At 40.2% G+C, this 17,734-nt stretch overlaps 1 protein-coding gene across 2 annotated transcripts in view; it reads left to right on the top strand.

Moving 5' to 3' along the window:
* The window catches only part of ZFP91 (ZFP91 zinc finger protein, atypical E3 ubiquitin ligase), a 35,678-nt gene that overhangs the window by 9,375 nt on the left and 8,569 nt on the right, over positions 1 to 17,734 (top strand). The window contains exons 3-6 of one of the 2 annotated variants that reach the window (XM_043914080.1): positions 16,068 to 16,277; positions 16,531 to 16,567; positions 16,952 to 17,056; positions 17,585 to 17,719. In XM_043914080.1, the coding sequence (XP_043770015.1) occupies positions 16,068 to 16,277; positions 16,531 to 16,567; positions 16,952 to 17,056; positions 17,585 to 17,719 (487 nt within the window). The remainder of the gene's footprint in view (positions 1 to 16,067; positions 16,278 to 16,530; positions 16,568 to 16,951; positions 17,057 to 17,584; positions 17,720 to 17,734) is intronic. The other variant, XM_043914081.1, reaches the window with a different exon arrangement.

The raw sequence follows: 17,734 nt of genomic DNA on the forward strand, positions 1-17,734 counted from the left end.
GTGCATATATAGGTATGTAAGTATATCTTATAGTTCTACAACTGGATCACTGAATATGGAAATAGAGATGATTTTCTAAAGATATCTCTTTGTTTCATTAGTATTAAAAAGATGTTTTCAGGATTATTTTTACTCTTAACGCCAAACAACTTGGAAATTAAGTGCTCTCCTTCAATTAAAGGTGAGAACTCTGGACATGTGTGAATAAATGATACTGCACACCAAAAAGGAACTGGCTATTGTTTTTAAATTATTAAATTGCAAAGTGCCATGGTCATTTTTCAAGCTGAAATAATAGTGAAGAAGCGCATTAGGTCCCTGTGGCTACTGTGTTTATTTAAGCCTGATGGATGTGTATAGAACACAGTAGAAAATTGCTTCGCAAATAGTTCATTCAGCAAGAGATTGTTGAGCATTCACTGTGTGTCCAGCACCATCATAGATACTAGGTTGTGTGGTAAATAAGTGTGGGGATGAAGACATTCTAACCATGTAACACAGTGAAGGTAAAGGAATGATTTGCTTCAGTGTAGTTATTAATAATCCCAGTGTTGCTTTTTCTGCTAATTTTAATTTCACAGACTTTGTTTCTGGGTAGTATGCCATGTAGATACCAAAATACATAGTGGTTGCATGTAAGATAGCCCCTCCTTTTTTTTTCCCTTAATATCTCATGAAATTAGAGCTTAGAGGAAACAGTTTGGAATCCTGGTTGTTTAAAAATTTGATTGTATTAAAGTGTGGGCTTCATCCTTTATTTAATATAATTTTGCTGTTTTTAGTTACTCTTCCTGTTGTAGTGATGTTTAGAAAAGATTGTCTAGACAGAATCACCAAATGAGTTAATCAGATCTAGGGATTTATTTAGATTGTTTTCATCAGAGCATTTCTGTTTTCCTGTGATGGTATCTAAATTCTTAATTTTTACCATTTTAGTTTCTGCACAAAGGATGTACAAAAAAACATTGTCTTCACAATGATACTCTTGTAAAGTTGTCTTAAATACTAGTTTTGTTTTTGTTTTTTAAAAAAGCAAAGGACTTGCTTTCCCTGACTTCTTTAAATATGTTGAGATCAGCTAATATTAATATTTCAAGACGGACTTTACTAATTATTTATGGAAAACAAAGGAGAGCTAATTATAGAAACCCGCAGAGTGGTGTGGTCAGGTTTCTGAGACCCAGGCTCTGACTGTCGTGATGCTTCTGTCTCAGGGCTGACAGCGCACTGGACAGTCACTGTATCTCTCCTGTCTCCCGCCTAGCCCTTTATCTTAAGGCGACAGGAACCTCAGGGTAAGAGAGATCTGCTCAACAGCTTGTTCCTTGTTAGGGATGCCCCATAGCCTTCAGACGGTTTTTCTACTTCAAGTATCCAGACCTCCCACGTGTCTTCCTTTCTGTTCTAGTTTCCTAGACGTACAGACGTACCTCTTTTATGATCAGTGTGGATTGTGACATGGGAGTACAAAGCCTTTATTATCAGTTCCTTTCGATTATGGGATGTTTTTATCAATCAGGTCAATGAGTCTTTCTGTCCCTTACATATGAAGAAGATAGGTTTATAATAATTTGCTTATTATGATTCAACATATCAGAACTATCTTGACACAGTTACAAGTTTATCTTGTTAAATATAATAATTATTTTATATTGAGATCCCTTTTCCTCCAGAACCAGTGAGAGTTGCAAGAGAACACCCTGGAGGCCTAAGGTCCTGAGTGGGCAAACCTACACTCAGCAGATAAGAATAGAAAACCCCTAAGAGATTCTCGTCTCGACATGCAGACATAATGTTATCCTTATGCGGAGATTATGGGTGGGCAAGATCCTCTGACACAGAGAAATTAGCTCTGAGTTAATGACCCCTGATCTTTTAAGTCCCAAGAAGGATCAAGCTCCTCTGAATTAAAACTAACTAGGTTGATCTAACTTAATACACCCAGGCAAATACTCCCTTTAGCTTTAGTACAGTTAATTCCCTACTGAGAATTACTGAGGTTTTGTCTTTTGCTTACATACTTACTTTAATGTGGCTTACTTGTTTGATCCTAGACTCCCAACTTATATCCTACCTTCTTATTGACTGATTCTGTTTGTAACTTTAAATCTTTGAGAATTTCTAAACCCATTTTCTTTACTGTGACTCTCTCTGTAAACTTTTCTGTCAGTTACATGTTGTATAACAAACCGTCCAAGAGCTTAGCGGGTTAAAATGCAATGCTTTGTTATTTCTCAGTTGGCCGTTCTCATCAGTGGTCTCAGTTCAGACATCTTCATGTCATGTGGTCTCAGGACAGTGGTCCAAAAGCTGCAAGGCCTCTTGAAGTCATCCCACAGAATACAGGATGAGCATACAAAATCAGTTGTATTTGTGTAAAAATATTGTTTACAATAGAACCAGAAGTATGAATTACTTAGGGATAAATGTGACAAAAGATGTGATGTATACACTGAAAAGTGCGAAACTCTGCTGAATGAAGTTATTAATAAAAACCTAAGGAAAGAGCAGTGTGCCTTGTTCATGAGTTTGAAGACTCACTGTAAAGATTTTATTTCTCCCCATAGTGATCTATAAGTGCAGTATAATCAAAATCAAAAGCCCAACAGATTTTTTTGTGACCAATTTTGATGTTGAAAACTTCTTGAAAAAGTATTGGGGACCCATAGGAGTTTGCAAACTACACTGTGAAAACCATCAGTTTACACTGAAATCCCAACATGTTTTTAACAGTGGGATTGATTCTCTAAGGAAAGAGGAAGAGATGAGTTACTTCACGGGCTTCCAGCCATGAAGTACTGCACATAGGTGTTCTGTGTTTATTTAACTATTACTTGATTGAAGGACATGTGGTATTTCTCAGGTTCTCCCCCCACCCCCCGGGGCTGGGGTAGATTACAGGTGATTTTCTTTTTTTTCTCTTTTTTTAAGAAATTATTAAGGTACACCATACATACACCACACATACACCGCACATACACCGTACATACACTGCACATAAACCGTACATAAACCACACATACACCGTACATACACCGCACATACACCATACATACACCGCACACACACCATACATACACTGCACATACACCGCACACACCGCACATACACTGTACATATGCCGTACATACACAGAAGTACACTTAACGGAAGTGTGCAGCATCGTGTATACCCACAGGCAAGTCCAGTCATGTGGACATTACCCAGCTCAAGAAACAGAACAGGATCAACCATCCCTAAATGTAACCATTGTTGTTACTCTGCACAGCACAAATTAGTGTTGCCAGTTTTTGAATTTTATGTAAGTGGAGTAATTCGTTATGTACTCTGTGTAGGGCCTCTTGCTCCCCATTATGTGACATTCCTCTGGGTTGCATGTATTACAGAGTGTTTATTTTCATTGCTAGTGTTCTGTTGTGAGAGTATACCACAGTGTATCCATCTTACTGCTAGTGGGCGTTTGGGTAGTTTGAGTTACTGGCCTTTATGACTCAATGCTGCAATGCCTATTTTATTAACGCAGTTTTATTGAGGCACAGTTTACATATTGATAGTTTAAAATACACACATTTTTAAGTGTATAATTCTGTCTGTGTAGATATGTCTCTTCTGACATGTTGTATACAGACTTGTACTTAAAATATGTGAGGTTTTCCGTTTTGAGTCTGGCTTCTTTCACTTAGCACAAAATTTTTTAGGTTACTCCATGTTGTAGCATGTGTAAATATTTTCATTCCTTTGTGTGAAAATACTCCATTTGATCTGAACAGATTGTTCATCACTTGATCTACTTTTTAAATAGCTACTGTGAATAATGATGCTATGAATGTTCGCTGCAGTTTTAGATTAAGAATTCACTTTCTTGAAATAATTCTTCTTGTGGTCTTTTAGGTCAGTATCTTACATAAATGACCCGCTCTTTTGGCACTTGAACCTGAGACTTGGGGGAAACTAACTCTCAAATCTGAATTAAGCTCTTGGACTGGCACTTTCCCATTTCTTTTTTATATGATTAGGTGTGGTATAGTGGAATGAATATAGACTTTGGACTTAGATATACCTGGGTTCCAATCTTAGCCCCACCATTTAATATGTGAGCTTGTGAAAGTCAGTTATTTGTTTTCCTCAACTATTAAAAAAAAATATTATTTGGCAAGATTTTGAGGACTAAGTTTAGAAAAATGGAGAAAATATTAGGCACCTAACAAGTATTTAAAGTTTGTTAGTTTTCCTCCAAAAATTGTAAATATTTAATTAGAGATAAGAAGACTTTCGCTCTAGTTCCAGCCTGTTTGCCAGCCATTCCCTGTTCACCATATCAGTGTTAACTCTGTAATCTTGGATAAGTTGTTTAATTTCTGTCAGCCTGTTAGAAAAGTGAGGAGCCAGTCTGAAGGAGGACCAGATCATATTAGGATAAAACTTAAAACTTCAAGAGTTTTATTCCTGATGAAATGGCTGTCACCTTTTGGATTTGATGTTAGATTGTTTTAAAAGGATTGTCGGCTGCTCTCAGATTGAGAAAATTCACTTTATGTTTCATCTTTTGGTACCTGGAAGAATTGGGAGAAGCATGCCTGCCAGTGCTACCAGTATCTTTCTGTCTCAGTTCGTAGCTTCACCCACTCCTGGTTTGTCCGTTCTTCTCATCCCACCGTGTGGTGTTCACTGCACCGGCAGTGGCTGCCTGGTGTCTGACTGGTGGAACAGAGTTAGCCAGCATGAAACAGAGACCTGAGTGCCGTTCAGGACGTTGGCAGTGTTGTGCTCCCGTCACCTCCATCTGCAGAGGCCCTGTGCCCATTACAGGGGGTCCTTTCCCACCCAGCCTCTAGCAAACGCTGACTCAGTTACTTTTGTAGAGGAGTGTAGTTCGTGTAGTTTAACAGCACTGTGTTTATCTCAGGTATACAGCAAGTGACTGAGTTACACATACACAGGTGTCCTCCTCATTCCCGGTTGGGTTGTTACAGAGCACCGACCAGAGTTCCTGTACTGTGCAGTAGGCCCTTGTTAGCTAGTTATTTTAAATATAACAGTGTGTATCTGTCAATCCCAAAGGTCCTTGACTCCTCCTTAGGAGTAATACTGCATTTTGTTTTTCCATTCGGTGTTTGATAGATGTCTTCGTTGTTTGCACATTTGTGGATTGTCCTGTTGCAGACATCCATGTACAAGTATTTGAATACCTGTTTTCAACTTTGAGGGTATATATGTAGGAGTGGAGTTGACAGGTACTTTGGCTACCTGATGTGAAAACTGACTCGTTAGAAAAGACCCTGGTGCTGGGAAAGACTGTGAGGGCAAGAGGAGAAGGGAGCGACAGAGGATGAGATGGTTGGATGGCATCACTGACTCAATCAGTGATCATGAATTTGAGCAATCTTAGGGAGATAATGAAGGACGGGGAAGCCTGGCGTGCTGCAGTTCTTGGGGGTCGCAAAAAGTTGGACATGACTTAGCGACTGAACAACAACCAATGGTAATTCTATGTTTATTTTTTTTGAGGAACTGTGAAATATTTTCCACAGTGGCTGCGTCATTTTACGTTCCCACCAGCAGTATACAAAGAGTTCCAGTTTCTCCACATTCTGATACTTGTTATTTCCCATTTTAAAAATTCCTATGATTGTAGGCACTGTAGTGTGTGTGAAGTAGTAGTCTCATTGTGGTTTTGATTTACATTTCACTGACTTACAGTGAGCATCTTTTTGTGTCATTTTTGAGCGTTTCTTTTTGGATAAATATCTGTTCGAGCCCTTTGCCCATTTTTTAGTTGGATGGTTTGTCTTTTGTTGAGGTTTTTTATATTCTGGATATTAGACTCCTATAAGATATGTGACTTGCAAATATTTTTTTCCATTCTATGGACTTTCTTCACTTCTAAGAGTTATTTAGTGCTCGCTCTTCACATTTAGGTCTCTGATCCATTTTGAGTTAATCCTTGTGTATGGTATAAGGTAAGGGTCCGGCTTCATTCGCTGTGTGTGTATCCGTTTGTAGAAGAAGCTGTTCTTTCCCCACAAACGGTCTTGGCAACCTTGTCAGAGTATTTGACCATAGGTGTTTGGGCTCTGGGGGCTTGCCCAGTGGTTCGGTGGTAAAGTATCCCCCGAAGTGCGGGAGCCACATCAGATGCAGGTTCCATCCCTGGGCTAGGAAGATCCCCTGGAGGAAATAAAGCATCCCACTCGGGTGTTCTTGCTGGGACAGTCCCGTGGACAGAGGAGCCTCGCGGGCAACGGTCCACGTGGTCACGGTCAGACACGACAGCATGCACACAGAGAGGTTTATGTCTGGACCGTCGGCAGAGCTGGTTGTGTGGGTGTCCCCCCTTTTGCCAGTCCCTCGCTGTAGTACGGATTGATCACTACAGCTTTGTCGTAAGTTTTGAGATTGGACAGAGTACTCCAAATTCACTTTTGAGATTGTTTTGGTTAAACTAGGCTGCTTGCATTTTCATATGAATTTTAGGATCACATTGTCAATTTCTACAAAAAAGAAGCTGAAATTTTTGACAGGGATTCTATTTAATCTGTAGATCTTTGTGGGGAGGATTGTCATTTTAGCAGTATTTAAGTATGTTTTTTCTCTTGATTGAGTTGTAAGTGGAATGGAATCATTTTCTTAATTCTCCTTTTTGGATTGCTCTTTCCTGGTATAATTTAAACAATAAATTTTTGCCTGTTGATCTTGTATTCTGCAACTCTGCTAAATTTTTGTTACCTTTAATAGTTTTTCTTTTTTTTTGCAGATTCTTTAGAAATAAGGTCACTTCATTTGCAGATAGATTGAGCTTTACTGTCTCCTGTTTGTGTGCCTTTTTTCTCTCTTACCTAACTCTGGCTAGAACTTCTAGTACAGTGTTAAATAGAAGAGAAGGAAAAGGGCATCGCTACTTTGTTTCTGATTGTAGGGAAGGAGTTTTTGCCAGTAAGTATCTTAGCTCTGGGGCTTTGATGTCCTTTACCAGGCCAAGGACGTCCTATTGTGTGTTCTTACCTTGAAAGGTTGTTGGTGTTGTCAGATGCTTTTAAACTACGTCAGTTGGGGTTGTTTGGTGTGTGTGAAGCCACCCCCTGGTCCTGGGCTCGCCTGGTCAGAGTTCTCACGTGCTGCACAGTCTGCATGTGCTCCTGGATTTCGTTTGCAGGGACACGGGTCTGTCCTTTTCTTGCGGTATCTTTGTCTAGCTTTGATATCATAGTTATGCTGTCCTTATGGAATGAGTTGGGAAGTTGGGAGGTTCCTTTTAGGCTTTTTTCTTTTTCATTGGGAGGTTTCTGATTACCAACTCAGTGTCTTCACTTGTTATTAAGTGTGTGCAGATTTTTGGAAGTTCGAGCCTCCTTTTCTCCCCTCAGTCTAGCTAGAGGCTTGTCAATTTTATTGATCTTTTCAAAGAACTAACTTGATTTCATCTTTTCTCTGTTGTGCTACTGTTTTCTTATTTATCTCCACTTTTTATTCCTGTTTTGGGTTTGGTTTGCTTCCCCCGCCCCTTGTTTCTTTAAGGTGTAAAGTTCAGTTCAGTTGCTCAGTCGTGTCCAACTCTTTGCGACCCCACGGACTGCAGCATGCCAGGCCTCCCTGTCCATCACCAACTCCCAGAGTTTACCCAAACTCATGTCCATTGTGTCTGTAATGCCATCCACCCATCTCATCCTCTGTCTTCTCCTTCTCCTCCTGCCCTCAATCTTTCCCAGCATCAGGGTCTTTTCACATGAGTCAGCTTTTCTCATCAGGTGGCCAAAGTATTGGAGTTTCAGCTTCAGCATCGGTCCTTCCAGTGAACACCCAGGACTGATCTCCTTCAGGATGGACTGGTTGGATCTTCTTGCAGTCCAAGGGACTCTCAAGGGTCTTCTCCAACACCACAGTTCAAAAGCATCAATTCTTCTGCGCTCAGCTTTCTTTATAGTCCAATTCTTACATCCATACATGACTACTGGAAAAACCATAGCTTTGACTAGACAGACCTTTGTTGGCAAAGTAACATCTTTCCTTTTTAATATGTTGTCTAGGTTGGTCATTACTTTGCTTCCGAGGAGTAAGCATCTTTTCATTTCATGGCTGCAATCACCATCTACAGTGATTTTGGAGCCCAAAAAAATTTAAGTGAGCCACTCTTTCCCCATGTATTTGCCATGAAGTGATGGGACCAGATGCCATGATCTTGGTTTTCTGAATGTTGAGCTTTAAGCCAACTTTTTCATTCTCTTCTTTCACTTTCATCAAGAGGCTCTATAGTAGTTCTTCACTGCCATGACAGTGGTATCATCTGCCTGTCTGAGGTTATTGACATTTCTCCCGGCAGTCTTGATTCCAGCTTGTGCTTTATCCAGCCCAGCATTTCACATGATGTACCCTGCATATAAGTTAAATAAGCAGGGTGACGATATCCAGCCTTGACGTACTCCTTTCCCCATTTGGAACCAGTCTGTTGTTCCATGTCCAGTTCTAACTTGCTTCCTGACCTGGTGTAAAGTTAGGTTATTGATTAGACATATGTTTTTTATTTGTTTGTCTTTTAATTTAGCCATTTATGTCACTCTGACTACTGCTTTTGCTGCAGTCCATGATTTATGATATGTTGTGGAATTTGTTGGGAGGCGGGTGTTGTTTACCTCTATGGGCGGCATGTCAGATCTTAGTTCCCAGACAAGGGTTTGAACCCATGCCTCCGGCAATGGAAGTTTGGGGTTGTAACCACTGACCACCAGGGAATTCACTCAATCTTTTTATATATCTTGAGTGGCCTAATATATGGTCTTTTCTGGATAATCTTCTGTGTGTACTTGAGAAAATTGTATGTTCTATTGTTTTTGTATCTGTTAGTTCCCCCCCCCCCCGCCCCGCTGTTTTCATTATTTTAAATACTGTTGTGCAGGTCCTCTATTTCCTATTTGAATTTCTGAGTAGTCATTTTACCCATTACTGAAAGTAAGATATTGAAGTTTCTTATTTTAGTAATATATGTTTTCCCCTTCAAATCTGTCATTTTTACTTCATGTGTTAGGTATGTGTAGATTTATAATTCTTACATTGTTTTGATTGACTTTTATTAGTATACAGTGTCTAACCTTGTGTTCTTAAAGCAGTTTTTGACTTGAAGTCTATTTTGCTGATACTTGCAGAGCCATTTTCTGTTGATTGGATTGTTTCCTCCCAAAAGATGTTGAGAACCTGTGAATGTAAGATTGTTTGGAAGTAGGATCATAAAGCTTCTTGTTTGCATGAATTTGTGTCTTTTTTTAGACTTGGGGGTGTTTTGTCCTTTATTTCTCCAAGCATTCTTTCTGCTACAGTTACAAAAAACTATCCAAACTCATCATGTGGATCAGTCTAACTCAATGAAACTATGAGCCATGCCATGTAGGGCCACCTAAGACGGACGGGTCATGGTGGAGAGTTCTGACAAAACATGGTCCGCTGGTGAAGGGAATGGCAAATCGCTTCAGCATTCTTACCTTGAGAACCCCATGAACAGTATGAAAAGGGAAAAAAAATATGACACTGAAAAATGGACTGCCCTGGTTGGTAGGTGCCCAATATGTTACTGGAGAAGACTAGAGAAATAACTCCAGAAAGAATGAAGAGATGGAGCCAAAGGGAAAACAATGCCTAGTTGTAGATTTGACTGGTGATGGAAGTCAAGTCTGATGCTGTAAAGAATGGTTTTGCATAGGAACCTGGAATGTGAGGTCCATGAATCAAGGTAAATTGGAAGTGGTCAACAGGAGATGGCAAGAGTGAGCATCGACATTTCAGGAATCAGTGCACTTAAATGGACTGAAACGGGCGAATTTAACTTAGATGACCATTATATCTACTACTGTGGGCAAGAATACCTTTGAAGAACTAGAGTAGCCATCATAGACAACGAAAGAGTCTGAAATGCAGTATTTGGTTGCAGTCTCAAAAACAACAATGATCTCTGTTCGTTTCCATGGCAAACCATTCAGTGTCACAGTAATCCAAGTCTATGGTCTGACCAGTAATGCAGAAGAAGCTGAGGTTGAATGGGTCTGTGATGACCTACAAGACCTTCTAGAACGAACACCCAAAAAGATGTCCTTTTCGTTATAGGGGACTGGAATGCAAAAGTAGGAAGTCAAGAGATCCTGGAGTAACAGGCAAGTTTGGCAATGGACTATAAAATGAAGCAGGGCAAAGACTGAAAGTTTTGCCAAGAAAATGCCCTGGTCATAGCAAGCACCCTCTTGCAACAACACAAGAGAAGACTCTACACATGGACATCGCCAGATGGTCAACACTGAAATCAGATTGATTATATTCTTTGCAGCTAAAGATGGAGAAGCTCTATACAGTCAGCAAAAACAAGAGCGGGAGCTGACTGTGGCTCAGATCTTGAACTCCTTGTTGCCAAATTCAGACTTAAAGAAAGTAGGGAAAACCACTAGACCATTCAGGTATGACCTAAATCAAATCCTTTACAGTTAAACAGTGGAAGTGAGAAATAAGATTCAAGGGATTAGATCTGATAGACAGAGTGCCTAAAGAACTGTGGATGGAGGTTTGTGAAATTACAAGAGGTGGTGATCAAGACCATCCCCAAGAAAAAGAAATCCAAAAAAGGCTGTCTGAGGAGACCTTACAAATAGCTGAGGAAAAAAAGAGAAACAAAAGGCAAAGGAGAAAAGGAAAGATATACCCATCTGAATGCAGAGTTCCAAAGAATACCAAGGAGAGATAAGAAAGCCTTCCTAAGTGACCAATGCAAAGAATAGAGGGAAACAATAGAATGGGAAACACTAGAGATCTCTTCAATAAAATTGGAGTTACCAAGGGAACATTTCATGCAAAGCTGGGCTCAATAAAGTACAAAAATGGTATGGACCTAAAGAAGCAGAAGATATTAAGAAGAGGTGGCAAGAATACACAGAAAAATGGTACAAAAAAGATCTTAATGACCCAGACAACCATGATGGTGTGATTACTCACCTAGAGCCAGGCATCCTAGAATGCAAAATCAAGCAGGCATCACTGTGAACAAAGCTAGTGGAGGTGATGGTATTCCAGCTGAGTTATTTAAAATCCTAGAAGATGACGCTGTTAAAGTGTTGCACTCAATATGCCAGCAAAGTTGGAAAACTCACCAGTGGCCACAGGACGGGAAGAGGTCAGTTTCCTTTCCAGTGCAATGCCAAAGAATGTTCAAACTACTGCACAATTGCACTCATCTCACACATAAGCAAAGTAATGCTCAAAATTCTCCGAGCGAGGCTTCAGCAGTATGTGAACCGAGAACTTCCAGATGCTCAAGCTGGATTTAGAAAAGGCAGAGGAAACAGATCAGATTGCATACGTTGGATCATAGAAAAAGCAAGAGACTTCCAGAAAAACATCTGTTTTATTGACTAGGCCAAAGCCTCTGACTGTGTGGGCCACAACAAACTGTGGAAAATTCTTTTTTTTTTAGTTCTACCACTTTATTGCTACCAACCCATCTTCCTCCACCCTCGTGCACACATGCCCAGTCATGTAACCCCATGGACGGCAGCCTGCCAGGCTCCTCTGTCCATGGACTTTTCCAGGCAAGAATACTGGAGTGGGTTGCCATTTCCTTCTCCAAACTGTGGAAAGAGATGGGAATACCAGACCACCTGACCTACTTCCTGAGAAATCTGTATGCAGGTCAAGAAACAACAGTTAGAACTGGACATGGAACAATGGACTGGTTCCAAATAGAGAAAGGAGTACTTCAGGGCTGTATATTGTCACCCTGCTTATTTAACTTCTCTGCAGAGTACATCATGAGAAACGCTGGGCTGGATGAAGCACAAGCTGGAGTCAAGATTGTAGGAAATCAAGATCATCAGGAAATATCAGTAAACTCAGATATGCAGATGACCCTGCGCTTAAGGCAGAAAGGGAAGAGGAACTGAAGAGTCTCTTGGTGAAAGTGAAAGGAGAGTGAAAAGGCTGGCTTAAAACTTAAGTGTTTAAAAATCTAAGACCATGGCATCTAGTCCCAGCAGTTCATGGTTAATAGATGGGGAAGCAATGGAAACAGTGTCAGACTTTATTTTTTGGGGCTCCAAAATCACTGCAGATGGTGAATGCAGCCGTGAGATTAAAAGACACTTGCTCCTTGGAAGAAAATCTGTGACAAACCTAGACAGCATATTAAAAAGCAGAAACATTACTTTGTCAGCAAAGGTTCATTTAGTCAAAGCTATGGTTTTTCCAGTAAAAGCTATGGTTTTTCCAGTAGGCATGTAGGATGTGATCGTTGGACCATAAAGAAAGCTGAGTGCTGAAGAATTGATGCTTTGGAACTGTGATGTTGGAGAAGACTCTTGAGAGCCCCTTGGACTGCAAGGAGATCAAACCAGTCAATCCTGGGAAATCAGTGCTGAATATTCATTGGAAGGACTGATGTTGGAGCTGAAGCTGCAGTACTTTGGCCACCTGATGCGAAGAACTAACTCATCGGAAAAGACCCTGATGCTGGGAAAGATTGAAGGCAGGAGGAGAAGAGGACGACAGAGGATGAGACGGTTGGATGGCATCACTGATTCCATGGATGTGTTTGAGTAAACTCCGGTGATGGACAGGGAGGCCTGGCGTGCTGTGGTCCATTGGGTCACAAGTAGTAGGACATGACGAGCGACTGAACTGAACAGGCTCTTTCCGCTCTAGTCTGTGCTCTCCTTTGGGCCTTTGCATGGTGATGTGTTTTATGGTCCCCACTGAGCTCTTAGTCTCTGTTGCTTTTTCTTCATCTCTTTGTTCATCACAGTGAATGCTCACAGTTGACCTATCTGAGTTTGCTGATATGTCTCCTTTCTCAAGCCTGCTGTTGAATGAAATCTTCTAATGAACTTTTCATTTCAGATATTACACTTTTTTAGCTCCAGAATTTGATTCCTTTTATATAATTGCTATCTTTTTTTGAGATTTCCTTTAGCTGTTTGAGCATATTTTGAAAAATCATGTTCTTTGTCCTATGTGGTCTGTCTTAAAGCTGTTTCCTTAAGCCTGTGCTCAGCTCATGGTCTGACAGAGATTTCCTCACATGGCTTGTGTGACTTGTTTCTTACTTGGGGCTTTGCTTGGCTGCTGTAGACCTGTGACTGTATCACAGAGTTCTTACAGAGCTGATTCTGGCAGGTGGTGTGTCTGCATTCCTGATGGGGACACTTTTGCTATTGTCACTCTCTGACCATGTTTTTTTAAAAAAACTATATAGAGTTTTAGGTGATGTGTGGGTTACTCAATAAAACAGGCTGCTGTGCTTTATTTGTAAGGATAAGCAGTTCTCATCAAATTGCCAGCGTTTGTCCCGTGGATAATATCACCGATATGAGAAGATGTGGGCACATTCTTTAACCATGAAGTAGAGAAGAGCTTTATTGAGTATAGGAGGTTATGGAATAGGTTTCAAGTCCACATTAGTGTAGCTAGGTTGAATAAAAGAAATAATTTTCCCTTTATTATTTAATGTTGCAGTACTTTATAAAGGGTGTTGAGTTTCTCCCTTTGAAGAAGTTTTCTTAAAAGCAATGGTCACCTAGATGTAAAAGTCCTTGATTACTAGCCCAAGACAGGATTTTTAATTTGAGATCTACTTAGATAATTTTGTGATCTTGAACAAGTTGAAGTTCCCACTGCTATTCATCTCTGCGTTTCAAATGAATTTTATTTCATTACTTTGATGTGGTCTCATTAAAACTTTCAAACCAGTGTAGTTAAAACCAGAACAACTCCCAGTCATCACCTTGTTCTGCAGTAAAGGAAGCTAATTTCTCCTATCTTTTTAAATAAACACTTTCCCCTAAATATGGAAAGTTACGTCGTTTCCATTTTTAAAGTATTTTAAACATGGGCCATAGTGAACCTCTGTGTGCCAGTTTCTTTCAGAGGGTAGATACTTTGAAGTGGGGCCAGTATTTATGTTTCTTATAATCTGTACAGAAGTGTTGTGATATATATAGATTGATATGTAGATAGGTAGACTTACACTATGTGTATACACACATATATAACATTTTATGGATGTGAGTTTTATAAGTGTGATCTTAGTTTTGTAGGATAAATTCCTAGTAGCTGAATTTAATGTGAAAAAGACTATGCCAAAGCCTTTGACCGTGTGGATCATAATAAACTGGAAAATTCTGAAAGAGATGGGAATACCAGACCACCTGACCTGCCTCTTGAGAAACCTGTATACAGGTCAGGAAGCAATGGTTAGAACTGGACATGGAACAACAGATTGGTTCCAAATAGGAAAAGGAGTATGTCAAGGCTGTATATTGTCACCCTGCTTATTTAACTTATATGCAGAGTACATCATGAGAAACGCTGGGCTGGAGGAAGCACAAGCTGGAATCAAGATTGCCGGGAGAAATATCAGTAACCTCAGATATGGAGATGACACCACCCTTATGGCAGAAAGTGAAGAAGAACTAAAGAGCCTCTTGATCAAAGTGAAAGAAGAGAGTGAAAAAGTTGGCTTAAAGCTCAACATTCAGAAAACTAAGATAATGGCATCCAGTCCCATTACTTCATGGCAAATAGATGGGGAAACAGTGGCTGACTTTTTCTGGGCTCCAAAATCACTGTAGATGGTGATTGCAGCCATGAAATGAAAAGACTCCTTAGAAGCAAAGTAATGACCAACTTAGCATATTAAAAAGCAGAGAGATTACTTTGTCAACAAAGGTCCGTCTAGTCAAGGCTGTGGTTTATCCAGTAGTCATGTATGGATGTGAGAGTTGGACTATAAAGAAAGTTGAGCGGCAAAGAACTGATGCTTTTGAACCGTGGCGTTGGAGAAGACTCTTGAGAGTCCCGTGGACTGCAAGGAGATCCAACCAGTCCATCCTAAAGATTAGTGCTGCGTGTTCATTGAAGGGACTGATGTTGAAGCTGAAACTCCAATACTTTGGCCACCTGATGTGAAGAGCTGACTCATGTGAAAAGACCCTGATGCTGGGAAAGATTGAGGGCAGGAGGAGAAGGGGACAACAGAGGATGAGATGGTTGGATGACATCACCTACACAATGGACATGGATTTGGCTGGACTCCGGCAGTTGGTGATGGACAGGGAGGCCTGGCATGCTGCAGTCCATGGGGTTGCAAAGAGTCAGAGACAACTGAGCGACTGAACTGAATATGTACTTAAAATTTTGATAGATATTGCCAAATTGTCCATTATAGAAAGGTTTTACTGATGCACACACTGTTAATCTCTGTCCAGAGTTCCTGTTTTCCCACAACCTTGCCAGTACAGTGTGTTGGCAAACATTTGGATTGTTGCCACTATTCTAAGGGAACACTACTATGGCACTGTCGATTTCATTGGAGTCTCTCTTGTTATGAGTGGATTGAGCTTTGTTATTGTTTTTGTTTGTTCACACATTATGTTCACACGTTTGAAAACCGTTTTTATTGAGTTGCTGTCTTTCTGTTAGGCTGTTAGACTTTGTTTATAGAGGAATCTGGCATGCCAAAAACTTTTTTGGTTTATACAGTTGGATGTATTAGTTTTAAGACCTGAAATCCTGTGCTGTTCTTAGAAAGGACTTTTCCAGTCTGAGATTATTGAAAGGATCTTCCATGGTCAAATAGACTCACTTTTAATATACTAAGTAAAATTGAGTAGATGTGTTTTAGTCCCAGAGCAGTGGACTTGCTCTCACTCGCAGCCTTGCCCAGTTGTTAAATTGTCCAGAGCGTATGTTTCTTTCTGGCTCATGCCTCTGTAGGAATGGTCATCTTTTGGGGACCACTCTCTTCTGTCTTAGATCTAACAGAGAATAAAAGGTTAGATCTTAGGTATATTTCTCTTAGCATTTCATTTTTTAGTATATATGTAAACTATAAATATAAAATTGCTGCTTTCCAACCTTCAAAGCTGTTTCTTTAGACTTATTACAGTAAGGATAAGTTTTTATCAGATTTTCCCCTCATCTTGCTTCTATTATATCAGTAAAATTCTGTCCCCGGGTGGTAGGGGTGGATATTATCTGGAGAGATACACAGAGATGATTATTGGTCAACTGTAAACTCTAAAAGAATGGTTTGTGTTTTCCTCTAGATCCCAAGGAAGAGAAAGAGGAGGAAGAGTCTGCCCTCGCTCAGGAAGCTCCTGCCGCAGCAGCTCGGCCGAGTCGGGGCTGGCGCGGCAGCAGCCGCACGTCCGTCTCTCGGCATCGCGAAGCAGAGAACACCCGCAGCTCTCGGTCCAAGACTGGTTCACTGCAGCTCATCTGCAAGTCAGAGCCAAATACAGACCAGCTCGATTATGGTACAGTGCCAGTAGAGTCTGATCATTTAACCACCAGTTGCCTATTGATTTTTGTGTAATGTTGAACATTTACCAGAACAGCCTGACTTTTAGGGTCACATGTGGTGTTACAGGAAGGATCCTTTTTGATAGTTTATGGAGAATTCTCCATTTGTGTAATGACCCTAAACTGTATTTTGGTTTGAGTCTCTTGGCTGCAGAGAGAAAATATCTATACCTTCATACCAAAAGTTCTGTTTCATACCTTTTCTAGATGCTACAGAAGAGCATCAGTCTCCAGGTGGCATTAGGTAAGAAACCTTGCAATATTTCATAGTTTAAACCCTTGGGGATGTAAAGGGGATGAAGACCAGTCAGTCAGATCACATGACTCAGAGGTTTTCTACTTGAAATACTTGAGTCAGTTGTTTTTTAACTCTTAGTGTCACTGAGCCATCTTTGCCTTGCCTTTATTTAATGAAATTAGAGCATGGCTAGGATTTTTGTGTTTTTAGTTCCAGTTGTTATTCTTTGGGGGAAAGCAGCTAGGTTGCAGTCCAGTTAGATTATTAGAGAATGAAGATCCTAGATAATGCTGTGAACCTTTGGCTGCGTCTAGGTAAATTGCTGAATAAAATCAGTCAGATATGATTTATAACAGCTGGGATTTCTAATCTCTGTTGGCTTCTTTCCAGCAGTGATGAGGAAGAGGAGGAGGAAGAAGAGATGTTGATCAGTGAAGAAGAAATACCGTTCAAAGATGATCCAAGAGATGAGACCTACAAACCCCACTTAGAAAGGCATGTCTCGGGTTTGTTGGTGAAAACTAAGTTAGGAAAACATTTTGGCATGCTTTTATTTCACCTTGTTGCCAAACTAATGGATATGGACTTAATTTTTAAAGGAGTAATTTTGCACTTGTTTTACAAACCTAGCATTATCCTATTGCTCCCTGCTACAGCACGCTCTTCTATTTATAGAACTTTGTGTTGCTCATAATCCAAATTATTATGACATCTGCCTGTTTTAAGATGTCATGAGTTGCCTGAATACTTAGAATTTTTTTACTTTTGTTTTTCTTTACATCTATAGTGAGATTTGATTCTAAGGCTTTGTTAGCTTGGGGCTGGGGTTCATCTCATTGGCTTTTAATATGTGTATGGTTACTGTCCATAAGACGAATAGTGGCTGGAAACGACATTTCATATACTGAGGAGCATAATTTTATAATAAATCAGTGATAATTCCAGGCTTTACCCTTCTGTCACAGGTGTTCTTGAAAAGGTCCTTTGCTGGATACCAATGTTGAAATGTGTTTGTATTTTCAGGGAAACCCCAAAGCCACGGAGAAAATCAGGGAAGGTGAAAGAAGAGAAAGAGAAGAAAGAAATAAAAGTGGAAGTCGAGGTGGAGGTGAAAGAAGAAGAGAATGAAATTAGGGACGACGAGGAGCCTCCTAGGAAGTGAGTAGGCAGTTA

This window comes from Cervus elaphus, chromosome 1, assembly GCF_910594005.1.
Source record: "Cervus elaphus chromosome 1, mCerEla1.1, whole genome shotgun sequence".
NCBI lineage: Eukaryota > Metazoa > Chordata > Mammalia > Artiodactyla > Cervidae > Cervus > Cervus elaphus.